General features: G+C 52.3%; 8 protein-coding genes across 8 annotated transcripts; 5 read left to right on the top strand and 3 right to left on the bottom strand.

Moving 5' to 3' along the window:
- Positions 1 to 1,785: 1,785 nt before the first annotated feature.
- BDZ83DRAFT_649270 (fungal-specific transcription factor domain-containing protein) lies at positions 1,786 to 3,573 on the top strand (the record flags this gene model as incomplete). Its single annotated transcript, XM_060510259.1, has 2 exons — positions 1,786 to 2,712; positions 2,764 to 3,573. 2 exons carry the CDS (start codon positions 1,786 to 1,788, stop codon positions 3,571 to 3,573), a joined length of 1,737 nt encoding a protein of 578 aa, XP_060367975.1.
- Positions 3,574 to 3,758: 185 nt separating this feature from the next.
- On the top strand, positions 3,759 to 4,546 carry BDZ83DRAFT_181200 (uncharacterized protein). The gene has a single exon (XM_060501522.1). It carries the CDS (start codon positions 3,944 to 3,946, stop codon positions 4,367 to 4,369), a length of 426 nt encoding a protein of 141 aa, XP_060367974.1. The 5' UTR covers positions 3,759 to 3,943; the 3' UTR covers positions 4,370 to 4,546.
- Positions 4,547 to 4,955: 409 nt separating this feature from the next.
- BDZ83DRAFT_611539 (uncharacterized protein) lies at positions 4,956 to 5,641 on the bottom strand. Its single transcript, XM_060507664.1, has one exon. It carries the CDS (start codon positions 5,310 to 5,312, stop codon positions 4,971 to 4,973), a length of 342 nt encoding a protein of 113 aa, XP_060367973.1. The 5' UTR covers positions 5,313 to 5,641; the 3' UTR covers positions 4,956 to 4,970.
- A 32-nt stretch (positions 5,642 to 5,673) lies between these two features.
- Positions 5,674 to 6,744, bottom strand: BDZ83DRAFT_769421 (Alpha/Beta hydrolase protein). The gene has a single exon (XM_060515324.1). The coding sequence runs from the start codon at positions 6,683 to 6,685 to the stop codon at positions 5,852 to 5,854; it is 834 nt and encodes a 277-aa protein (XP_060367972.1). The 5' UTR covers positions 6,686 to 6,744; the 3' UTR covers positions 5,674 to 5,851.
- Positions 6,745 to 9,393: 2,649 nt separating this feature from the next.
- BDZ83DRAFT_571796 (fungal-specific transcription factor) lies at positions 9,394 to 11,758 on the bottom strand (the record flags this gene model as incomplete). Its single annotated transcript, XM_060504442.1, has 5 exons — positions 9,394 to 9,649; positions 9,729 to 10,513; positions 10,575 to 11,358; positions 11,510 to 11,616; positions 11,720 to 11,758. The coding sequence occupies 5 exons, from the start codon at positions 11,756 to 11,758 to the stop codon at positions 9,394 to 9,396; spliced, it is 1,971 nt and encodes a 656-aa protein (XP_060367971.1).
- A 1,292-nt stretch (positions 11,759 to 13,050) lies between these two features.
- On the top strand, positions 13,051 to 17,464 carry BDZ83DRAFT_749706 (ABC-2 type transporter; the record flags this gene model as incomplete). Its single annotated transcript, XM_060513803.1, has 4 exons — positions 13,051 to 13,729; positions 13,785 to 13,890; positions 13,981 to 14,878; positions 14,936 to 17,464. 4 exons carry the CDS (start codon positions 13,051 to 13,053, stop codon positions 17,462 to 17,464), a joined length of 4,212 nt encoding a protein of 1,403 aa, XP_060367970.1.
- Positions 17,465 to 18,140: 676 nt separating this feature from the next.
- On the top strand, positions 18,141 to 18,659 carry BDZ83DRAFT_649266 (RbsD/FucU transporter; the record flags this gene model as incomplete). The annotated part of the gene is made up of 2 exons (XM_060510258.1): positions 18,141 to 18,291; positions 18,373 to 18,659. The coding sequence occupies 2 exons, from the start codon at positions 18,141 to 18,143 to the stop codon at positions 18,657 to 18,659; spliced, it is 438 nt and encodes a 145-aa protein (XP_060367969.1).
- Positions 18,660 to 19,667: 1,008 nt separating this feature from the next.
- Positions 19,668 to 20,622, top strand: BDZ83DRAFT_717519 (uncharacterized protein; the record flags this gene model as incomplete). The annotated part of the gene is made up of 4 exons (XM_060511957.1): positions 19,668 to 19,695; positions 19,861 to 19,928; positions 20,011 to 20,341; positions 20,375 to 20,622. 4 exons carry the CDS (start codon positions 19,668 to 19,670, stop codon positions 20,620 to 20,622), a joined length of 675 nt encoding a protein of 224 aa, XP_060367968.1.
- Positions 20,623 to 24,297: the final 3,675 nt, after the last annotated feature.

The raw sequence follows: 24,297 nt of genomic DNA, 5'->3' as shown, positions 1-24,297 counted from the left end.
ACGCTACCTCGTCGAACTCAAAGATCTTGTTTAAGGCTTTCATCATTCGTGATACAAGCCCAACAAACCTGTTTCGTAGGTCACCTGTTTCTTTGCACAAGACTACATACAGTGCCAATTCAGGGTTCTATCGCCTTTTGTACTCACCCTTTCGCTTCCACTTATACTTCAAGTCAAATTCTTGCCTAGTACGCAAGTGAACACTCGAAACGGCTTTCGAACTCGATGCGTGAGCCTCTGTGGCTCAGCATATTTGGTAGTAGGTTTAGCCGAGACTTGGCTTAGGCTAGTTGAGATCCATCTACAACATACTAAATCTGAGAGCCAATCAAGAACGTTATATGCCGCTCCTGATCACTGTGTCAAGCCATTCTCCGCCGTCATCACCGACTCATCAGCCACGCCGAGATGACCAACAAGAATCACATCACTCCACGGTAGGGGCAACACTGTCCAGAGTCTCCAATTCTCGAATATGACGAGGCCAAAACTATCGGGTTACTCCTTTCTTCAGTTAGCAATTTATTAGATGTTTCGCTTCGAAGCTGTGTGAGAACGCATACCAGACTCCTATTATCTATCGGCCATTGGGGTTGCAGTCTGAAGGCTCGCCCCGTTACCACATTGGTACTCCACCCAACCTCGACGCGCTTGGGTCCGGTGGCAAAGCCAAGATCATCAAAATATCTCGAGGTACATATGAGAATCAACGGTCGATCGGATGATGGGAGTGACGAAGAAGCCACCTGCCGCATCGTGACTGACGAAGGGGGCCCAGGATGGTGTGTTCTCGACCCTTGCATGTCAGATGTCGCGAAGTGGGCTGGGGCTCCTCACAACCAACCGCTCCCATCTTCCCCCACAAACGCTCGTCGAACCCCATAAAATTCACTCGTTCAAGTTGGACCGATCACCAGGATGATGGAAGAATGGCCGGTTAAGTTGCTGGCTGCACAGTCTAGTCCTCTAGGTCGCCACGTTCTCTGGGGTCACTCTAGGGTCCTGGTCGTAGTCCTGATGGTGGGTGCGGGAGCCCGGTGTTGCTCGGCATTTTGCCGTAGGCTATGGGCGTGCGGCACGTCTCCAAATCTGTCGAGAGTCTCCTGTTAGCTCCTCGCATCTTTTCCCCTCACGGGAGCTGGGGTAAATTGGGGAACCATGTCGGCCCATGGTGTGGCTCGCTGAAATACCACCGCCTCTGCTGCTCTGTTATTACGGTCTGTTATCACTTACTTTTCCAGCTGCAAGTTTCTGCTGCGACCTATTACCGGCATTTGATGCAACTTCAATGTGACGGGTAGGTTATTTAGCCTCCGTCTTACAATCTCCAAAGTTATCCGTTCAATCCTGCCGTAGACCTCGCGTTCTACTAGCATCATGCTCGTCACTCAGCCCATTCGTCCTCGGCCGGTCAAGACTCGGTCGAGAGCAGGTTCGTCTGATGCTTCTTTCACAAAAGCCTCAGATTCAGGATTTCTAACATGAACATCGTTGTGACGATAGGTTGCAAATACTGGTTAGTCAATTAACGAGGCTCTTTCATCTCATGTTGTGACGATGAAGAATAATCACTTTGCTAATCTCATCTTCCAGTCGTGACAAGGTTGGTCATCTTGACCCATCTCGGATATGAACGTTTGACCAACACCTTGCTAGAGAAAGAAGTGCTCGGAAGAACGCCCGCAATGTCTTCGGTGTGTGCAGGCTGGTATAGTCTGTGTCTATGAGCCTATAAAGAAGAGAAAGAGACGAACTTCGACCCGGCCAGTTGATGCTCAAGACTCCATGGCGTCAGACGATTCAAGCAGCCCGACAGTCAACACAGACTTCCAGACAAGTCCAGATACGACTATCGTTACCCCACCCGATGTCTTACAGCTAGGCGTAGAAGAAAGTCTGTCTCCAACATCGGCTTTGGAAAACAGTTATTCTACTTCGATCGATTCTGCGTTTGCCTTCTCCGAAGACCTCGACGACACCGGCAGCTATGATATCGGTTACGAGGACTCACAGCGTTTTGAGGACGGGTTCAAATTTATGGAGGATCCGGGTTGTCAGAAAGCAGTCGAAGTCCACCTCCCGCTCTCTCTTGCGACTATAGAACAGAGTTATCAGCAGCCGGCGGATGATTCCTTTTTCAGCGCCAGTTTCGACGTATCTTGGAATGAGCCATCCTGGTCAACTACACCGCCGCCGTTGCTGGACCTGCTGCCGCCGACTGGTCGTACCATACCTGATTTTCCGGAGAATACCGGCTTGTTAGATCACTACTCCAAGGCTATGCTCCCGACAATGGGGTTTGTGGATGGTGCCGCAAACCCTTTTAGGCAACATATTCTTCCCCTTTCCCATAGGAGTTCCGCTGTTCGAAGTGCGATTTACGCGTTAGCCAGCGCACACCGTGAATATGCTGGTCTTGAGACCACGGAGGGATCTGCGTGTTTTCATGAAAGAGCCGTGGCTGGCCTTTCCGCGATCATCGAGGATGGAGATGGATTTGAAGAAGCTCTGGCGACAATAATTCTACTGATACAGTACGATTTGGTGAGGGATTTCATGTTTACGGCTCAAACCTCGAGCATCGACTTACTAGCAACGCAGGTGTTACAGCGGAGCTCGGACAAAGTGGTGTATAATCATCTCCAAGGCGCACGCCACATCATGTGTGCCATGCCATTACCGAAGCCTGCGAGTGTGGTGTTCTTCGAACAGGTAAGCTAGTATCATGTAAGTCTGATCGAAAGTGTCTTTAACACGGGGCAGGTTTTCCGCTACTTTGACGTGCTCAATGCCTTGACCAACGGCACTTCTCCCGTCTTCGCAGCTCCCTCAAGTCGAGCCTGCTCACCAAGTACCCTGCCACCAGCCGTAATCTCTGGCGGGATCGATCCCGTATTGGGCATGGCCGATGATCTTTGGCCCACTCTACACCGTCTTGCAGAGCTCATGGCGATGAAACGCGAGCTTCAAGCCGCTACAGCGATGGGGCAATCCTCCAAATTCGCCGTCCTCCGTACTGAATACCAAACGGCATACAAAGCAATAGAGAAAGCCCTAGAGTCCTGGAGCCCGACGTTGCCACCAGGCTTTTCTCTGGTTAACCGCATCGTTGACGGCCCCGGAAGCGCATCCGAGGCGGAGCTTACCAACATCAGGTGGATCACAAGTACAGCACTCGCATATAGACAGAGCGCTCTGGTCTTCCTTCACAGCAACGTCTCGGAGTACCCTTCATCACATCGCCTGGTACAGAAACACACGCAGGCCGCTCTGTGGCACTGTGCGGCATCAGTGTCTCATGGCGGAGCAGGACTCTCCATGCTGTGGCCACTCTTCTTCTCTGCTTGTCATGCCATATGCAGCAGGGACCGAGGCTTAGTGCGTCAGGCGTTCACGGCCTTTGGCGGCAAGAAGGGTGTGGTTGACACGGAAAAGCCGTGGGCTGTTGTCATGGACGTGTGGAGAAGGATGGACATGCGAGCATATGGCAAGGAGCAAGTGGGTTCTGAGGCCTGTCCAGAGTTGTGGAGGCAAGTGGCGGCAAGCATGAAGTTTGGCCTTGTGTTTGGCTGAATGGAAGTGACTTCATTCGTACGAGACTCTGACCGGGGATTTGGGGACGGAGACGGAGACGGACAAGTCTGGGGAGACCCCAGCTCATGGCCTTTTCCGGGACCCTTGTTTTGATAGCTTCACGGTAAGACGGTCGTTCGAGAAGGCAACACAGGTTTTGATATATGGGGTAAAACACCGGGCTAAAGGAACACTACCCGCCAACAAGAGGAGTTGCATTAGCAGTTGAATATACCACGATCGTTTCTGCTGACTTGGATTCGGCTGCACGCACAACGGAAACGAGTTGATTTCGCATCATGGACTGCTCATCAGCGCTCTACACTAGCGCTTCTAGCGGAGCCCAACATCCACCTTGTCGAGCAAGCTAATGCAGCTCATGATTGCATCCGCTCGTCCACAGGACCAGCAACTCCTTCAGGTGAGTCGACGTGGCTCGACCAATGCCAGACACCGCTGTCATGATTGTCCGCCAACCAACGTTGGAGAACAGGGAGCCGCAGGGTACACTCCGACCTCGGTACAGGGTTCTTTTCAGCCTGATTGCCCCTCCGCAGATCCAGGGGACCGGGGGCGGCACAGAGGCGAGCGAAGCTACTTAACAGTTACAGTAAAAACACAGACGCCTGAGCCTAAAAATCGTAAAAGTAGGTATGGTGTCACCTTAGGTATCCAGCTACTGTTTGTTTCCAACGCCGAGACGTTGCGGCAGACTGGGGCGAGATATCTGCATCTGCGGGCGGTTACCGATCTGGGCCTGCAAGTCCTCCAAAGGCGCAGACGTCCTTTCGTCTGATTTTGGCGCACCCTCCATCACATGAAGCCATGCGTGCCGGCCACGCGCTGCAACCCCAGAACGCGGTGCAAATACCGGAAGCGGTCTTTAGCCTGCGAGTTTTCGTTTTTGAACCCGAGTAGCGTGGCTATGAGGGCTCTGACTTTTTGGAGTCAAGGGTGAGGGGAAGAGAGATGAGGGAAGACGGTCAAGTAGCATCTCTCGCTTACCCTTCCTCGCTTCTTGTGTTTAAATTGCAATCGATGCAGACGTTCTAGGTAGGGCTGAGCACTTACGCGGTGCCCCGGGATTGAATCAACGCCCAGATGTGTGGATAGCGTCATGGGTCATAGAGAGGCTTTTGGGATCAAGGATCAACTGTCAATCCGACCTGATGGGTTCGTTTGCTCCGCGTCCTGTGAATAGCAAATGATCCTCGGGAAGTCGTCGCACGCCGCGCACACCGGCCTTCCGTCTTTGTCATATCTCAGCTCAGCATTAGACGGCACAAGAGTCGGTGACACCAGTGCAATGTGCATGCGAACAGAAGTACCCAAGCCAACCAGCCGCGCCGGTCTAACCTCCCAGAGCTTGACCTGAGGCTGGACACGCATTTGGGGCGTCATGTGATGGATGTAAACTCGGGCTCGATTTGCGAGCAGGGGTGAGGGTTCTGACCAACTGACTTGTGCTGACTGGACTTCACGCTGTGTAAATGCCCAGCAGACGGGCGGCCCAGACGTGCGTTTGCTTCTGCACCACCCCACATAGCTGCCGAATCCCGGCCGTTGGTGTTCTTTCTCCAACTGTGCGAGACTAATGAGCGGGAAAAAGGACGCTCCGTTCCTCTGATGTGTGAGGGGTGTTCGATCCAGGATAGAGGGTTGGTATTGCACGCCTCCCTGCACCATAGCACGTGACGCAACTTGGACGTTAGAAGGACTGAGAGTATGGGAATCCGCATGTCTAAGGAGAAGCACGATCTCTTCGGATGTCTACTGGGCAGAAGATTTGCTCGTGGTTGAAGAATGAAGAAGGTCGAGGATCTGTGGCGTTTCTCTCAGTCGCGTGGCCTACTTCCAGCAAGCGGGTTTGCAGGAGGATGATTCGATGAACTCTGAGATTGTGCAGACTGCTCTGTGGTTGGCTCGGTTCCGATTTCCTCTTGCTTCCACCAGCCACATGTCGGAGGAAGTGCCGGATAGTTTGCTGGGGCCGGTGGGGCTGGGGCCGGGGCCGGGCCGGAAACTAGAACGGGCAGCTTGGGGAATTCACTTGGGTCGAATGGCAGATTCACGATCATGATCTTCAAATTCGTTCGTTCAGTGCTCTCTGTTCAATGTCTCGAAACTTGATCGTCCGACTGGGAGGTTTGAACCTCAAGATGTAACTCACGCCAACAAGCTTCTTGGGGAGCAACAATCATGTTCTTTTGTGGCTGGACTCAAGATAGCGTTTCCTTCTTCAGTTGATTGATTAAAATGATTCTGAAATTGTAAGGACTTATTTCCAAGATGAAGTCTGGGTCTTCAACCAAGGCACCATAATATCCACGACGCCCTGCAAGTTTTCAGGGAACAGCGCGTGAGAAGCATCTTCAACAAAGACTACCGTGGACCGGCTCCCCACCAGCCCCGTGGTATAGTTCCACTGGTCTTCTCTTCTCCACGGATCTAGTTTCGCGATGATGTCCAAGATCTGAGTAGTGTTGCTGCCAATTGTGGTGCTTGTAGGAGCGCCCGTCGTAGAGCCCATAGCCTCAAGGAACCAACCCGTCAACCACAGAGAGGCATTGTGTCCGGGAGCAAAGTACCCCAACTCCAAAGCAGCAAGTCGCTCCTCTACGGAATAAGTATAGTTGCTCGCAACGTTGGCCGTAGCTGCAATGGTGGCGTTGGTGTTGATGCCGGTGTTGATGCACGCCAGGACAATTGAGGGCACCTTGTCTGGGTAGGCGGCAGCCATGTTCTTTGCCATACGTTGGCCGGCGGCGTGGCCGAGCACCACGGCCTTTCCGTTGCCAAAGGTATCAATGACCGAGACTAGGTCGGCGCCTACCTCGGCCCAAGTGGTGTCGATGGGGCCGGTAGATTCGCCCATGCCTCGGGGTTGAGGACGCAAGACGCGGTAGCCTGCATCGGCGAGGGCGGTTGAAAACTCGTGGAAATCGTCGATGCTGTCACGCGCAAAAGACGGCCAGACGAGAAGTGACGGACCATCTCCTTCGACAAGGACCTGGATCGTGTTGTTTGATGACCCGGTGAGGTATTTCGTGGTGTATCCGGCGGATGCCAGGCCCAGCAGAGCGGAGGAAGCAAGAAGATTATTGATGTACATCGTAATACACCATGCTTTTTCTTTCCGTGCAAGTTTGTAGGATTCGACTTTTGAACGAGTGACAGAATATTTGCCGATTGTACGGCTATAGTCAAGAGAATGTCGAGTGATTGGTGAATGTGGTGCAGGGGGTTCTATAGCAGACTGGACGATCAGAGGCATGATATATACAAAAACAGAACCCACATTGCTGCCTCCCACTTCACCGGGAGTTGAAAAGCTTCAGTCGGGACCCCTGAGCTTTCTTACGAATATTATCCGTTCTGCATCGCAAATCCCACCGATTAGAGTTTACAGACTTCTTGGCATTTATCCATGGTGGCGGTACTACAGATCTGTGCAATGTCGGCATCTTGAATGCGTAGCCCTTCGAAAAGACGAAGACTTCCTTAATCTACCAAAGATCGTGTCTTCTCGGACATGTCATAAGTGGCGCACACCGAGTGGTACATATTAGTTTTGAATGCTTCTGCATCGAGTTCGAAAGGCTCAGTCACGTTACCACAACTTAACTTTATTTTATAATCCCTCGAATCACTTTGAAGTAGTTTCAATTGATACTGACTTTGAAGCCAGTAGCAAGCAACAGTATCAAAGGAGCCCGAAGCTTACGATTTCCATTCGCATATCGGCCAATGCATCCCAAAGACGTCCACAGCGAATAACTCACAACTATGGAGGCTGCATCAGGGGACCAACAACACTCAAAATTCCGTCAACTTATGAATAGCGATTGAAAGGTCAGCAGCCAGTTCATCCCGGCATGTCAGGTACTCTAGTCACGAAAAGCCCGGCCGCCAAGATTTGAGAAGCCTGTATAGCGCCCCTTTCCGTGCGATTATTCCCCCACATACCGGGACGGGATTGACTGAGTTTCTCTATGCATTCATTTCGAGCATGGCCATTGCGGCGGGCGGCCGGTAGGCCACGCCATCCCGCGGAGGTTTAAACTTCAAATACATGTATTTCCCCCGTGCCGCCGGGAGACACGACTCGTGCTCTCCACGAACAGCATATAAATCGCATCTTGTACGCTGCCATAACGCTGTAGTGACTCAGATAAGTGCGAGGTACGGATAAACTGTTTGATTTTTCAAACGTCGTATACTAGCAATAGCTCACAAATTGTGAATTTTCGGCTCTTTCAGCTCAGTTTCTCATTTCCGAGTCTCAGAGCACTGGCGATTCCTTTTCTTCGAGCGTTCATGGTAGACTTGTGACACTTGTTTTCTAATGCACATTAACTCTTTTTTATTGTTTTCTGCAGCTGGTTTAGTCGTCATCCGCTGACATACCACCTGATCAGGACTCGAATCAAAAGGGCATACGGTATAAGCGTTACAAGAAGTTGAACTTGCCACTTAGAACCTGAACATAAGTGAGAAATTGATATGTTTGACATCTAGAATGATTTGGTCAGAAGTGAATCATTAACCAACCAGTAGCTCAAGACCCGCTAAACTCTTGTTAGCCACTCAAATACACGGCGTTCTGGTCAATTGTATGGAACGAGTTAAATCTTGAGGGACTTTGGTTTCTTACAAGAAATTCGAAGAACTTCTAAAAAGAATACCATCGCTGAATTTCAAGTTTCGAATAGGTGTTTATTGCGCTAGTTCCAAATGGGCACATAATTCACCTATTTTGGCGCCCTCATCATGGTCTACTACCAGGACGTGAAATAGGCATCAGTCCAAGGCACGTTGTATCATTTCTGTGTCTGATCTCAGAAATTAGCGGAGATTATTCAGCTTAGGTGGCAAGAGTGATGAAGAGTGAGGTTCCTGGATGTCATTAAAGTCTCAAAGTAACGCTGACATTACTAATTCAGTTCACTCATACAATCGTACTATTTATTCCACCATATGAACTATTTAATGATGGGAGAACCTCAAGCAGGAAAGAAACAAGGATTGCGCAGCTCTCACGAGCCGCATTCAGATCTCCATCAACTCATGCCAATCGTCCACGGCATTTTAGACCTGCAGTTCCTCACTTAAGTTTGGGCGGTCGATTTCAACTTCGTAGGGTAGCCACATTTTCCAAAACCCAGAAGGGGAAAGAAAGAAATTGGGAAACTTCTGTTGATGGGAGTAAAGGTGGACTGCGTCGCCAACTTCATCCTCCTTCCACGAATAAACACATGGTTTGGTATAAAAACTTTGAGCTTCGTATCAGCCAAGAAGCCGCGCTACTAATTTACGTGATTGTAGAAGTCCTACCTTTAGAGGACGAATCTAGGGAGCGAGCGTGCTTGAGTTTAATAGAGACAATAGTGGCTTAGCATCAACGGCTCAGGAAGTCTCTCTACGATTCAATTTCTCTATGAAGACAAAGATTCTAGGTGTGGGAAACTTTGATTCTGGGCTACCTTTTGAGGCAGATTGCATTACATAGGATAGAGCTGTTTGTGCGGGCACGTGGTGTTACAACTACTGGACAAGCAGATCGGTCTACCATTAAAGATCGAACATTATTCATCTGAATGATTTCATAGTGATACATGACTCCGATATTACATTTCAATGTTTGTACACGCAACTCTATGATTTCCCCATCTATGGCCGACCGGCCCGATCCCAGAAGCCAGTAGCTGTGGAAGCGTCGGCAGCTCGATATTACTCCTGACACCAAAGCGCCCGCTGTAGAATCCCAGATGTCCAATCGCATACAATTCGTGTCTGTTTTTCTTTGTCTCCTGCTCTCAATCAAGCCAATTCTTGTTCCCGCCGCGCCTTGGCAATAGCGCGCTTCCCCAGCCGCGTGAGCTCCGCCACAAAATCGTCCACAATTTTGACGTGGGCGACCTCGTGCGGCGTCAGGTGGCGGTTCCGCATGCTCTCGACGAGTTTCGGCACCGAGTTGAGGAGCTCGATATCTTCTTCGGATTGGGGGTTCAGTGGCTGCAGGAGGAGATTGCAAAAGATTGTGAGGATTGCTGACATGGGGTAGAAAACCACCATCCTGGGCGTGTCGACGTTAGCAAACAAGTCTGGGTTTTCAGATAATCCCAAGCTCAGGGGCCACATAATGAACAACTCACCAGAATGCCACTTGTTCCACGCCGTGGATGGCTGCTTTGAGGAAGTAGAGAGTAGATCGACTGGCCTGTACGGAGAGGGCCTGGCTTGAACTGACGCCCTCCAACCCACTGCCTTCGCCGCTTGCCCAACAGCGACATCTTCCACTTGATCGGTGTATCATTGCCATCAAGTAATGATACTCGAAATGGAGAATAATCTCCTCCATACTCAGCCGTCCCTTCCTCACGACCGCTGTGCCCCGAGGGAACGTCAACGTCGGCCTGTAGGACGGAGGAACCGAGGTCCTCCATCGCTCGAGCTCGTCGTCGAGTTCACGGATATCCCTGAGTAGTTCTGCGTCACCCTTCTTCAGGGCCGACTGCGAGTACAACCTCGTTGAGATCTGAGACTTGATAATTGTCAACTGCAGGGAGTCAGGTGCGAGGGCCGATGTGATTGTTGCCTCGTCGAAGAAGGACGGTGAGCCGCCCGTGAGGTCATCTATGCTCCGGATCCACCAATCCATCTTTGGTAAAGTCAAGTCGCAATGTTCATCATTGATGCTGGGAGGTTGCCCTGTTCGAAGGGAGATGTCCTTGTCGAGCTTGAAGGATAACCAGAATAGTCTGCGTAGTTGGTTCCTCACACGTGAGGTATGGTCGTCCTCAGCTTGAGGCGTCTGGCATGGAGTGGGACGGCTTGATCCGGGCTCTAGGTGTCCGCCAAGCATGAACAATACTCGACATGTGGCGGACTGAAACATGGCACCCTGCTGCAGATGGCCGCAAAAGAGGTGATACATGCCCTATGATAAGAAGCGTCAGCAAGGTTCTGAGTTGCAGATGCGACGAAAAAATAGTGCTTACTAGCATGAAGACTGTCTCGAGGGCAGTGATGTTGGTGCCCTGCAGAATGACTGCGACCAGTCTCTGGGCGGCACCGGCACACGCCTCGCCATCAATCTCGGGTGTTGAGTTCCATTCTCCTTGGAAGAGAGAAACGACGGCAAAGAAGGCAAAGACACATGCTTTGGCCGTCACAGACTCAAGAGATGGGCTACCATTAGGTTGCTCATAGGCCAGTTCGATTGTCTCTTGGAAGAGAACAAAGTCGATTACTGGAAACGACAAGCCGAACTGGGATGCTCGGAAGAGGGCGAGATACTCTTCAACAACTGTCCTATCAGGCAGCTCTCCACTAGCATTCCCTTCCGGGAAGTCTATAAAGATTGGCACTGGGTGTTGTGTCTGCCACAGAGGTCCCATACCAAATAGGGTTTGGAACGAGGCATCCTCTCCAGCCCGAGAGCGGATCCACTCTTGGCCGTCGGCAGAAAAGAAGGGGATGCCATTGTAGGAGCTGACATCGCCCAGATAGTAACCGGCAAAGTGCAGCTTTCCCACGGTTGCGCCGGAAGCAGCCCGGGCTGATGAGTCATAAGATCGGCCTTGGGTTGTGTCCGGATTACCGTCGGCGGCCGGCGGATCCGGGCCAACAGTCGACATGGGCGCCGAGGATGACGATGGGGATGCAGTGGATTCGTCCCGCGGCCCTCCCCCCTCCACCCCTGCATCTTGGTTCCGCCGAGCCGCTTCTAGGGCCTTTTCTATACGGTTGAGGCGTTCAACTAAGTCTTTTTCTGATCCCGCCCTGCACAGGTCGTAAATCTTTGTATTAGTCTTGGCCGCTTTCCCATTGCACAAATTACTCAACCATCCCGAACGAGTGGATACCTTTCAGGGGTGATCCACGGGAACGGAGACGGGGGATCGGAGGGGCGGAGACTCTCTCTTTCTCTCACCTCGCTGTAGCCACACGCTTCTTCACCTTGGTGGCCCGGTTGAACGTGCAAGCCATTCCATGGTGCTTGCACCAGTTGCATTGTGGGACTGCTCCATCACACTGAATCTATCAAAGTTGGAAAAAAACACAAAAGATCAGCATTGTGTATGCAGTGTGAGACGGCAACTCTTCCCCAACTCTCAACCTGAAAACGGGCCGGAAATCATACCTTTCGCCTGTGACAGGAATCACACGCTCTCTTCCTCATGTTGGCCTCTGATTCGACGAAAGGCCGCCGCTCAACGCGGCACGCAGCTCTTTCCAAGGAGGGAATAGAACAAATGAAAAAAAAAAAAAAAAGGGAATCAGCCGCGTCGGGAAGATAGCCGATATGGCAACGTGTGTGTATCTCACGCCAAAATGATGGAGGAATTGGCTGACACCGGGCTGTCGTTCCCCCCTTTGGTTGATGTATCGAAATCCCCGCTGACTCAGCGGTCAGATGCCTTACGTGACTAAGCGGCAAAGATGAAAAGCGGATAAACCTTAAATGTTTTTGCGTGTTTGATTGGCTCTAAACACCAAACCTTGACGCAAAACTTCAGGCGACTCCACCGTCATCTCCAACGCTAACGCCCGTGCCCGGCGCTTCGACACACGCCGCGCCGACCACGTCGGGGATTTGACACCATCCACACCGGTCCAAGCTTGCACCGTGGCACCCCCATTGTCTCCAAGGACATTTCTTTTTTGGCGAAATCGCCGCTGAGTCAGCGGTCAAGATCTAATCAATGACACGTTTGGTCCGATCTTAGACACCAGATTATGAGGCTCTCGGAGACTATTCTAGGGATGGGCCCAGTCTGCCGGCTCTGGACCCAGCTCTTGCCCATGGCATCCCGCACACCTCGGACAGGGACCAACGCCGAAGGAGCCACATGCCACGACGTTAGTTGACGTGAATTGCAGGGTTCGTCCAACAAACAATTTTGTTTTTCCATCTTCTTATCAAGTCACAGGTGGGACGAAAATCACATTATTCAGCGGGCCAAGCACCCAGAGACCGTGTTACCACGCAGCGTGCGCGCACTTTCGGACTATAGCATGGGGTTCCAGAAGCTTTTTCATCCGCACATCTCGTCATCATGGACGGGATGATGGGATACCTGGGACGCCTTGTTACCAATGACCAATGGCTACTATGACCTGTCTGCCTACCACCATCTCTCCGCAGGGCCCGATGGCGGGTCCGTATTATACGATCAAGGGGGTTGCACAGAGATCTCAGGTCGTAATGAATCGGCATCCCGTCAGTCCCCTTGAAGCCGAAACCGACTTGACTTTCAAGTCCGGCCGGAGCTAAGGGGCAAATGGGGACAACAAAAGCAAGTCGACAACAAATAAGTGGCCCGGCACCCTAGATATACATACTCACTATAAGCTTCTGTCGCAACCTTCTTCTTCTTATTTACTGTCTTCTCTCCTTAATGGTGACCTTTCCACACCTGACATCAAAAAAGAGATACCATCAAAGCTCTTCGTCAACACGTGGCAGGCATCATGGAGTCCGATGGCACGCTGGGAGGCGGCTCAAACTACGAGCAGTCTCTCGAACTCGGCAACATCCCCGACGATACCACCTGGTCCCTCAAACACAAGGTCGAAGCAGTTCGACAAAGAGATGAACGCTCGGGCTTTCCTGCCCGCGAGCTGGGCGTGACATGGAAGAACCTCACGGTCCAGGCCGTCAGCGCCGATGCGTCGCTTCACGAAAACGTCATTTCCCAGTTCAACATTCCCAAGCTCGTCAAGGAGTCTCGTCACAAGCCTCCTCTGAAGACCATTCTGGATAACACACACGGCTGTGTCAAGCCCGGCGAGATGCTCCTGGTCCTCGGCCGCCCGGGGTCAGGATGTACGACGTTGCTCAACATGTTGGCAAACCACCGTCGAGGATACACTTCAGTCACTGGCGATGTTCACTACGGCTCCATGCCCGCAGAGGAAGCCCAGCAATATAGGGGACAAATCGTCATGAACACCGAGGAGGAACTCTTCTTCCCAACCCTGACCGTTGGCCAGACTATGGACTTTGCAACTCGCCTCAAGATCCCCTTCAACCTTCCCGAAGGTGTTGCCTCCAACGAGGAGCTGCGTCAGGAGAACCGAGATTTCCTGCTCGAGTCGATGGGAATCCAGCACACATTCGACACCAAGGTCGGAAACGAATTCGTGCGAGGTGAGTGGCTCAAATTGTTGACAGCTTTGAGGTCACCTCGACTAACTCTTCACAGGTGTGTCAGGAGGAGAGCGGAAGCGTGTGTCCATCATTGAGTGTATGGCGACGAGAGGATCAGTCTTTTGCTGGGATAACAGCACGCGTGGCTTGGACGCCAGCACGTAAGTCTTCACCAAACCGTCTCGCTTGCAAGGTTCTTCAGGGGCAGGCTTCGGGAAAGCAACGATCATGAACGCTGACCATCTTCCTAGGGCCCTCGAATATACCAAGGCGGTCCGTGCCATGACTGACGTTCTCGGTCTCGCATCCATCGTCACCCTTTACCAAGCAGGGAACGGCATCTACAACCTCTTCGACAAGGTTCTTGTTCTCGACAACGGCAAGGAGATGTACTACGGACCCATGAAGGAGGCCAGACCCTTCATGGAGCAGCTTGGCTTCATCTGCTCCGACGGCGCCAACGTCGCTGACTTCCTCACTGGTGTCACCGTTCCCACGGAAAGAGCAATCCAGTCAGGAAAAGAAAAGACCTTCCCTCGCACAGCGGAAGCTCTGAGAACCGCCTACGAAAAGTCAGACATCTACCCCCGGATGATTGCCGAATACGACTTCCCGACCTTGGAGGAAACCAAAGAGAAGACAAGACTGTTCCAACAGGGTGTGGCGGGTGAGAAGCACAAGCAACTACCCGCCAACAGCGCTCTCACGACGAGTTTCTACACCCAGGTCAGGGCTTGCATCACCAGACAGTACCAGATTCTCTGGGGTGACAAGGCGACATTCATCATCACGCAGGTGTCCACCTTGGCTCAAGCTCTCATCGCCGGTTCCCTCTTCTACCAGGCTCCCAACACGTCTGGCGGTCTGTTCCTCAAGGGCGGTGCCCTCTTCTTCGCTCTCCTCTTCAACAGCCTGCTGTCCATGTCCGAGGTCACCAACTCTTTTACCGGTCGCCCTGTCTTGATCAAGCACAAGTCTTTTGCATACTACCATCCTGCCGCTTTCTGTATCGCGCAGATTGCTGCTGATATACCGGTTATTCTGTTCCAAATTTCGGTCTTCTCTATAGTTCTCTACTTCATGGTTGGACTGAAGACGTCGGCTGCCGCGTTCTTCACCTTCTGGGTTGTCGTTGTGGCAACTACCATGGTACGAAGCGCCCCGTTCTTCCTTGTTTCTCTTGAACTTCTCACTGACTCAACTTAGTGTATGACTGCCATGTTCCGCTCCATCGGTGCCGGCTTCACGACCTTCGATGGCGCATCAAAGGCCTCTGGTTTCATGGTCACTGCTTTGATCATGTATTGTGGCTACATGATTCAGAAGTCTCAGATGCATCCATGGTTTGTCTGGATTTTCTGGATCAATCCTCTGGCATACGCATTCGATTCTCTCATGTCAACCGAGTTCTACGGACAACTGATTCCCTGCGTCGGACCCAACCTGGTACCGAATGGCCCAGGCTACACCGACTCTGCTCATCAGTCGTGTGCCGGTGTTGCCGGCGCCACTCAGGGTTCTACCACTCTCACCGGTGACCAGTACCTCTCCGCCCTGTCCTACAGCCACAGCCACGTCTGGAGAAATTTTGGCATCGTCTGGGCTTGGTGGGTTCTCTTCGTCGTCCTCACCATCATTTCCACCTCCAGATGGCGCTCTTCCGCCGAGGGCGGAGCATCTCTGCTCATCCCCCGCGAGAACGCCCACATCACCAAGGCCATCCGCGACGACGAGGAAGCTCAGTCATCCGAGGAGACCGCCGCCGAGAACGGCAAGAGCGACAACGAGAAGCAGGACAGCAGCAGCAACGACGACAACCTCGTCCGTAACACCTCCATCTTCACCTGGAAGAACCTTACCTACACCGTCAAGACCCCCTCTGGAGACCGCGTTCTTTTGGACAATGTCCAGGGATGGGTTAAGCCCGGTATGCTCGGCGCTTTGATGGGCTCCTCCGGTGCTGGAAAGACTACGCTTCTTGATGTTCTGGCCCAGCGCAAGACTGACGGTACCATCCACGGATCCATCATGGTCGACGGTCGCGAACTTCCCATGTCCTTCCAGCGATCCGCTGGATACTGCGAGCAGCTCGACGTCCACGAGGCGTACGCCACTGTCCGTGAGGCCTTGGAGTTCTCTGCACTGCTCAGACAAAGCCGCGACACTCCGCGCGCTGAAAAGCTTGCCTATGTCGACACTATCATCAACCTTTTGGAACTCCACGACCTCGCCGACACCCTCATCGGAACCACCGGTAACGGTCTCTCCGTCGAACAGCGAAAGCGCGTCACCATTGGCGTCGAACTCGTCTCGAAGCCCAGCATTCTCATCTTCCTCGACGAGCCCACTTCCGGATTGGACGGCCAGTCCGCCTTCAACACCGTACGCTTCCTCCGCAAGCTCGCAGACGTTGGCCAAGCCGTTCTCGTCACCATCCACCAGCCCTCCGCCCAGCTCTTCTCCCAGTTCGACACCCTTCTCCTGCTCGCAAAGGGCGGCAAGACGGTCTACTTTGGCGACATTGGCGACAACGCAAAGACCATCCGCGACTACTTTGGCCGTTACGGTGCCCCCTGCCCCGAGGAAGCCAACCCGGCCGAGCACATGATTGACGTCGTCTCGGGCCACCTCTCCAAGGGCAAGGACTGGAACGAAGTCTGGCTCGCCTCGCCCGAGCACGACAACGTCACAAAGGAACTCGACCACATGATTCAGGACGCCGCTTCCAAACCCCCTGGCACCGTCGACGATGGCCACGAGTTTGCGCTCGCCATCTGGGACCAAATCAAGATCGTCACCCACCGCATGAACGTATCCCTGTACCGCAACGTCGACTACATCAACAACAAGTTCGCGCTGCACATCTTCTCCGCCCTCTTCAACGGCTTCTCCTTCTGGATGATTGGCGACTCGGTCGGCGACATCCAGATGCGCCTCTTCACAATCTTCAACTTCATCTTCGTCGCCCCCGGTGTGCTCGCCCAGGTCCAGCCCTTGTTCATCGACCGCCGCGACATCTTCGAGACCCGTGAGAAGAAGTCCAAGATGTACTCCTGGATCGCCTTCGTCACCGGCTCCATCGTCTCCGAAGTCCCCTACCTCATCATCTGCGCCGTCCTCTACTTCGTCTGCTGGTACTACACCGTCGGCTTCCCCGGCGACTCCTCCCGTGCTGGATCCACGTTCTTCGTCATGCTCATGTACGAGTTCGTCTACACGGGTATCGGCCAGTTCATCGCCGCCTACGCCCCCAACGCCGTCTTCGCCTCCCTCGTCAACCCGCTCATCATCGGTATCCTCGTCTCCTTCTGCGGTGTCCTCGTGCCCTACTCCCAGCTCCAGACCTTCTGGAAGTACTGGATGTACTGGCTCAACCCGTTCAACTACCTCATGGGCAGCATGCTCGTCTTTGACATTTGGGGCACAAAGGTTGAGTGCAAGAGCAAAGAGTTTGCTCTCTTTGACCCAGTTAACGGCACGACGTGTGCAGAATACCTCTCGGATTACATGCAGGGCATGGGCTCCAGCAGCAACCTCATCAACCCGGAGGCCACGTCCGGCTGCAGAGTGTGCCAGTACCGCGACGGCAGCGATTACTTGAGGACGATCAACCTGATGGAGTACTACTACGGCTGGCGCGATGCGGCCATTGTCGTCATCTTCGCCATCAGCTCGTATGCTCTGGTGTACCTCCTCATGAAGCTCCGAACCAAGACCTCCAAGAAGGCAGAGTAAACCCACTCGCCTCTTTGGATCTCGAACTTTCATCATCTCTCTCACAATATCTCACTATCTCACGCATATACCTCTCTCTCTCTCTCTTATATCACGTAACACTAGATACCTCGTACGCAGCCGCAGCATCTTGGATTGCACCACTCTCGCGGGTAGATCTCGGGATTAGCAATGGGTGGTCTTCATGTGTATTTTGTCAATCGTATGCATCTAAGCCAATGCATCAAATTTCTTCTCTCTCATCTAGGTTTGGAGTAGATCTCATCAACGGGATGGTTCATTATTGGGTAAATTTAATAGACATCAAGGTCAAATAGAATGGGACAAAATCAATGTCAATCATGTCAAATCATCGTCTGAATCATTTATGTCTTATGCAGTCCCCATGACATCATACAGTGAATCGTCATTCAGAGACTATTCAATGAAAGTGATTGCTTCATAGTGGAAAGACCATGGAGACTCAACTCATCAAGTTTGCTTCACTGAATTTCAGTACGCGTAAGGGGCTTCGCCGGCCCCACCTTTCCGAAACGGGCGTGGGTACCTTCACCTCACCGCCAACGGCATCAAGACACCTCACTCACACACAGACTCAAGAGCAAAACTCTTAACAATTCTCAAACATTACCTCGTTTTTTCATCACTCTCTCAGATCACCAAAAATCAGCAAAAAATGCCTCTCAAAGGAATCTCCCCCGTCATCTCGCCCGACCTCCTCAAGGTCTTAGCCGAAATGGGTCACGGCGACGAAATTGTCCTTGCGGACGCCCACTTCCCATCCCACTCCATCTGCCCGCCTCACATCCCCGTTCTCAGGGCCGACGGTACGTCACACTTACAACCCACTGACATAATGACAGCGCCCCTCAAGACGATATCATGGGAAAAACTAACACAGAATGTAGGCATCACCGTCTCACGCCTGCTGGCTGGCATCTCCCCGCTCCTCGAGCTGGACAACTACGGCGTCGTGCCCGTGATCATGATGGAGGTCGTCAAGGGTGACACCTTTGACGCGAGCGTCGAGTCCGACTTTAGGTCGTCGCTCAAGTACGACGGTGAGATTGAGAAGCTGGAGAGGTTTGCGTTTTACGAACGGTCCAAGAAGGCCTTTGCCATTGTGGCGACGGGGGAGACGAGGAAGTACGGCAACATTATCCTCAAGAAGGGCGTCACTCCCATCACTGAATAGACTTTTGGACAAGAAATGATCCGACAAATGAAGCAGATCCATTTGGTAGTGCAATTGACACCCACCAGCACCATTTCATTGACTTCGTGCCAGGGGTTGGAAATAGGATAGTCAGAGAAACCCGCGAATGCCAAAAAAAAACGAGCGATTGATTGAGCTAAGTATACTTACGCTCTAGGCATGCTAAGTAAGTATGCTCGGGCCGTGAAAAGAAGGACAATAAGAATAAAGGCCCCCAAAACGCTGATTCCAAGACAGATATTTATATTGAAGCCCCCCACCGGGACCTCGGCCCTCAGCTCGAGGCCCTCCTAGACCTTGCGGGCCGCCTAGACCAGAAGTTCCCCCAGCCCCCCCCGAGCCAGCTTGGCTCCCCCCCGCCGCCGCCCCGCCCACTGCACTCGATCCGTGCCTAGGTTGCCATTGTTAGTTTGAAGCTGGAGGTGTGCCGGGCACTACGCAGCACTTACTGTTGGGCCGGCGAGGGGGACTGGCCCGGTTGGATAGAGGCCGGGTTCCTTCCTTCTTCGGACCGGGCGGTCGCTCGGAGTGCCTCGGCCTCGGCCCGGGGAGGGCTCCTCGCTATGTTTATATTGAGGCGAATAATTTCCAAAATTCGTCTAGGAATAAGTGTCAGTACCAAATAGAATACTCAGACGATAAGGGAGAAAGGCAATGAGGGCAGAGATGAGGACCTACTCCATGGTAAATGATGGGGGATGATGATAGATGTCGGAGATGGCGTAGATGGCGGAGATGGTGATAGTGAATGTTTGTAGAGCGAATGTTGGTAGCGATTGTGGTTGGTTATTGATTGTAACGATTGAAATAACCAAAAAAAGCAGCGAGTGTGTGATGTGAATGCTTGGAGAAGAGAGGAAGAAGAGGAATGGGAGAACGGGGGATGGTGTCTATATAGCCCCTTTGTTACCTGGGCATTCGTCTCGTTGGCACCTTCAGTCCACACCTCTCTGGTGGCATTTCAGAGCCGCAAAGGTATAGGACCATATGCATTTACACCTTCCGTTCTATCAAGGTACGAGACCTCACAGCCCCATTACACCGTGCATCCTTTCTCCGATGGGCCTGCTCTGTCCCTCAGGTAACTTATAAAATGGAAGCGACCAGACCCTTCAGACATTGACTTGCACCCATCTCGTTCTTCACTCTTGCCAATACACCACCCAGCAATACATCATAGTTGCAGCAGCAACCCAGCTTGTCCCTTCATCGACCCCGACCTCAAAGCACAATCTGAAAGTACATCCTGTAAGCCGCGATTAGAGGACAGACCTTACCAAACATGTCTCGCTCCTGCACTTCAGCAGACGCCATTCACGCCACCGATCAGCCTCCTTCTTACGACACGGTTCAGCAGCAGCAAGACCAACAGTTCCAAAACTTCGACTCGAAAGAGTGGGAAAGCGTGCCCAAGAACCTCAGCATCATCTACACCCCCGTTCCCATTGGAGCAGGTGACAATGTCAGCAGAAGAGGAATCAACTGGGAAGCCAGATTCCGAGTAAAAGCCAAAGATCTCCCCCGCCTCATGAGAGAGGGCTTCCACTGGACTGTCGCCAACATTCATCGAGAAGCCGGTTATTTCGAATACGAAGCCAAAGAACCTATCATGAAAGAAGCCGGCTGGACCTGCACACGCAACTATTACCTCTCCGACCTAAGTCCCGACCAGAACTAGACCGCCAAGATGACAGTCTGCGCTCGGGACTTACAGACTCTTTCGCGGTTTGACATGGCCAAACTTCGGCCTGAACAAGCGTACGCTGCCCTCGCGTGGACCAACGTCCAACCAGGCCAGCACATCTACAACTTTGAACGTCTGGCTCCCAGTAGGAACTTCAATGCAATTTATGACGACATGCCGATGGAAGGATGGTGGCCATGGCCAAAGAGACAACCCGAGGCTGACGGCAAGCCCGATTCAGCTATCAAGAGCTCATAGGAAGGGACTGGGCGTGATATGAGAACGTCCTTCTATATTCGAGGATTACAGGGAAAGGACGTGATCCAGGGGATCACTATGGATCTATTGCATCCTTCGCGAGACAGTCGGCGCGCCGTGGAAGGGGCGGGGTATATCTCGAATTCGATCCGGAGTGGCTCGGCGTTGAGGCTGTACTTGATATCATGATGCATATCTCGACGGTTGCGTGTGGAGTGATATAGAGAAAACGACCAAAACACAAAAAATGCAAAAATAACAATGGTCCGACCGATCGAGGAATCGAACTTAAAGCCCGAAATAGACAGGAGACTTCACTGCCTAGCCGGGGCCTCTACAGCCCAATTAATCCCTCGACCATACGGCCCAGGTACTTGTTGTTACGACAAGGTGATGATTCATCGGCTATGAAGCCTCGCAGGCGGTCTGACCGTATTCTCATGGTGCCTTCTTCCTCATGCTGAAGGCATGGGCTGTAATTTTATTCCTCTTCTATACACTTATCACCGCTAGATATGAATCATTAAAAACTGATAATGGAATACCCTGAAGCGCGCAAATAAGACGCCTTCTCGTGAAATAGACGCCAGAGCTTCACCGGCTTCTCTCTCCTAATCTTCACTTTCATGCCACCTTCCCACATCCTACCTCTTTTCCAGAGAAAGTGCCTCCTGCACCTGCCTCCGGCCCTTAACGTCATACCTGGCAAGCACCAGGCCGCTTTGATAACAGGTCCCGTCAAGACCGCAGCAGGAGCGTGGTATGGAACTGCGACTTCCTGAATTACACGAACGTGCACTCCTGCCATGCGGTTCATCTCTCAATGACTCATGACGATCCTGTCTTCTCAACATGTAAAGGCCAGAATGACGAACCCTCGGAGCTACGGCGTGCAAATACACAGTTCAAACAACAAGAAACGGACCAAGGAGCCGGCCCGGGCTGCACAAGCCTCCCAGTCAAGCGTGTTCCAGCGTAAAAAGTAAGCGATGATGGTTTGTTCTCCAGCACGACGTGGACCTCACATATATTCTTCGTGGACCATCCCCCGCCAATGTCCAACTGCGAATGCTAGAAGAACCGACTTGTCCCCTGAATATATAAACGCGACACAACACGTAATATCTTACTCGTGTTCAGAGCTACGGAAGGTTTGAACAACTGGGGCTGCGCTACAGCTCGATGTGGCATCATCAAGGCCCATAACTGGTGGCGGCACTACATAGGTAACAGTCAGTACGATCAGCGTCTTGGTCCACAATCCAGTCCAGCCGTCAGGCTTCCTCGTCTTCTCTTTAGGACGTTTTTATTCCACGTTGTGTATTTGCTTGATAATGCGATCCTCGGAGGGGCGCTCGAACATCAAGGTACATAGGGAGAAACGGTGCAAGAGTGCCAAAAGACTGACTATGCCCGCATCTGGTCATATCCAAGAAAGACACAACTTTTGAAGCATATCCAGTGTGTGAGGCTTCTCATTCCATGTTCAGGGTTATTCTTCTATAGTGAGAACGCTGTAGCTATCGTCCTTGGCGTTCAGGTAACACGCTTGAATTCCTCGTCCGTTCTTCAGCACCTGCGCCATGATCAGGATACCTTGATATAAAGATACAGCCCGCCTTCCCGATACAGCCTCCTTTCTAGGCACTTCGTCGTTGGTACAGTTGCATTCACATTGGATGAGCCGCAATTCATACATAGGCCGCAGCCGAACTACCCGTTCAATATCCCAGTTAAGCTCAGGGGGGCGGTCAGCCATTACCGCCAAGCCACACATACGGAAGGTCCAACGGCTGGCGCCTCAATGGTTCAAATGGCTGCCCTCGGTTCAATGCACGATTGCGGTACAGTCTAACCACTGATAGTCAGTCCAAATAAACCCAAATCTGGGGGCCTCAGGTTTGTTCGTGGACGGGATCAAGTGAAAGACGCATGTGGCGTGCTTGGCCCTCGGAAGAAGTGGATCAAGCATAAGACACGGGTTCGGCAACACTCAACTCGTGCCATATTGATAGCCTGGCCTAAAGGTCGACCGAGGCATGTTGGATAATTCAAGACGGAAGTCGGTGGGACGTTTTCTCACAGCGATGCCTTTCACGAAAGTGGAGGGTGAGGCGCAAGGCCAAAGGTCTAGTATACATCCTGTAAGCTCCGTGAGACAACGTCGCAGTAAGCTCAAGAGGTTCCACCGAACAGGCGTGGTCGCAGAGCTCCAGTACTCCATCGCCAAGCTGCTTCCTTGCCACAGTGGACACTGGAACACGTTTTTACTGCGCAGACCACACAGCGACCCGCTGCCGTCTGAACAGAGTTGTGTCTTGTGGATGGCGAGGGGAAAACCTGGGGAGTTGTTGTCAAGTACGTAAGAGAAACTGAGGTTAATTGGCATGCGGACCAGCGATTCAGTTTTCATCTCGTGCGCGATTCCACTTCCCCAGACGTAAAGGGACGTTTGACAGTCGTGGCGTGCTTTTTCTCTCCTTGCGCGGTGGTGTGTTCCTGGACGCGCTATTAGTCACAACAATTCCCCCGCATCTCAGTCTCTGGGCGAATTCGAGCTTGAACAGCAGTGACAGGCTACAGAAGGTCCTCTGCCGCCGCCTTGGGTAATTAGTTGTGAGCCAAGAAGATGGTCGCTGTTGAAAGCTCGCTTGGGTCGCCAATCGCAAGCCGACTGGGCGACTGGGCAAGTACCCATCAATATGGTATGGCCAAGGTGCCGTGATTCCATGGCTTTGCTCGGCGCATCCGATCGAGGCTGCACACCAAGACGATCGAAAGCCTTTGCTCTGGGTCAAGCTTTGGGCCCTGAGATGCCATGAAATGCCATGAGATGCCAAACTCTTGGATTTTGGGGAATCTCAACGACATGTCTTGGAAGTTTGCGATATCGAGGAGGATTCGCAGCATCTCAAAGCGTCCATCGCAGAGACGCCCCGAAAAAAACATAATTTCGCAAAATTTTCAGGACTTTTGACGAATCATTCTCGTTTTTGGGTGTCGGCTGTGTGATTTTAAGTTGGGCGCACAAGAATGTGCCTTCCCGAAGCGTCGCTAGCCCAAATAGATTGAGACTCTTGGCGTCAGCGGTCGTGATGGTCAGAGAGAACTCAAAAGTTCGTATGCGCAATGGACGAGACTTCAACCAGCTCAGGTGTCTGGCATCTGGCGCATATTAGTAGGTCTTGGCTCGCGTCAATCGAAAACGCCTCATTCAAAGAATATGGCCGACAGATAGCCCGTTCCTAACCGTGATTGCCATTGATTGCCCAAACAAACCGCCGCAGTCTCGTCGCCACGGGGGAGGAATGGTGCTGATAAGCGTTGCCACCCTCCCCGGATGCGCCCCGGGCGCCTCACGGGTAACGTATGCCAGATAAGGCCTCAAGAGGGCACAAGTGCCAGCCAAGACAATTATCGTTTGGGTCAACCTTTAGTGACATATTGAGGCAGATATCCGAAGCCACGGAACGCCAAATGACATTAGGTGCAGTCGCGGGTGGGTTGGCGTGCTCGGATGACACGACGGGAGAGAAAAGATGGGCCGTTTCGACCGAATTGAGACTTTTCAAGTTCAGATGTCCTGAATCGTGGCAGCTAAGTGGGCGCGTTGCGAACCTTCGACCAACGAGGCTATCAAGACAAAACCGAGTGACAGAGCGAATGACGGCAGGA

This window comes from Colletotrichum acutatum (genome assembly GCF_030867785.1).
Source record: "Colletotrichum acutatum strain CBS 112980 chromosome Unknown BDZ83scaffold_21, whole genome shotgun sequence".
Classification (NCBI taxonomy): domain Eukaryota; kingdom Fungi; phylum Ascomycota; class Sordariomycetes; order Glomerellales; family Glomerellaceae; genus Colletotrichum; species Colletotrichum acutatum.
This window is presented reverse-complemented; position numbering and strand designations above follow the sequence as displayed.

What these genes read in the sequence shown, in the direction of transcription:
- BDZ83DRAFT_769421 (XM_060515324.1), bottom strand. Translation starts at nt 6,685, where the DNA reads ATGTACATCAATAATCTTCTTGCTTCCTCCGCTCTGCTGGGCCTGGCA.
- BDZ83DRAFT_611539 (XM_060507664.1), bottom strand. Translation starts at nt 5,312, where the DNA reads ATGCGGATTCCCATACTCTCAGTCCTTCTAACGTCCAAGTTGCGTCAC.
- BDZ83DRAFT_181200 (XM_060501522.1), top strand. Translation starts at nt 3,944, where the DNA reads ATGCAGCTCATGATTGCATCCGCTCGTCCACAGGACCAGCAACTCCTT.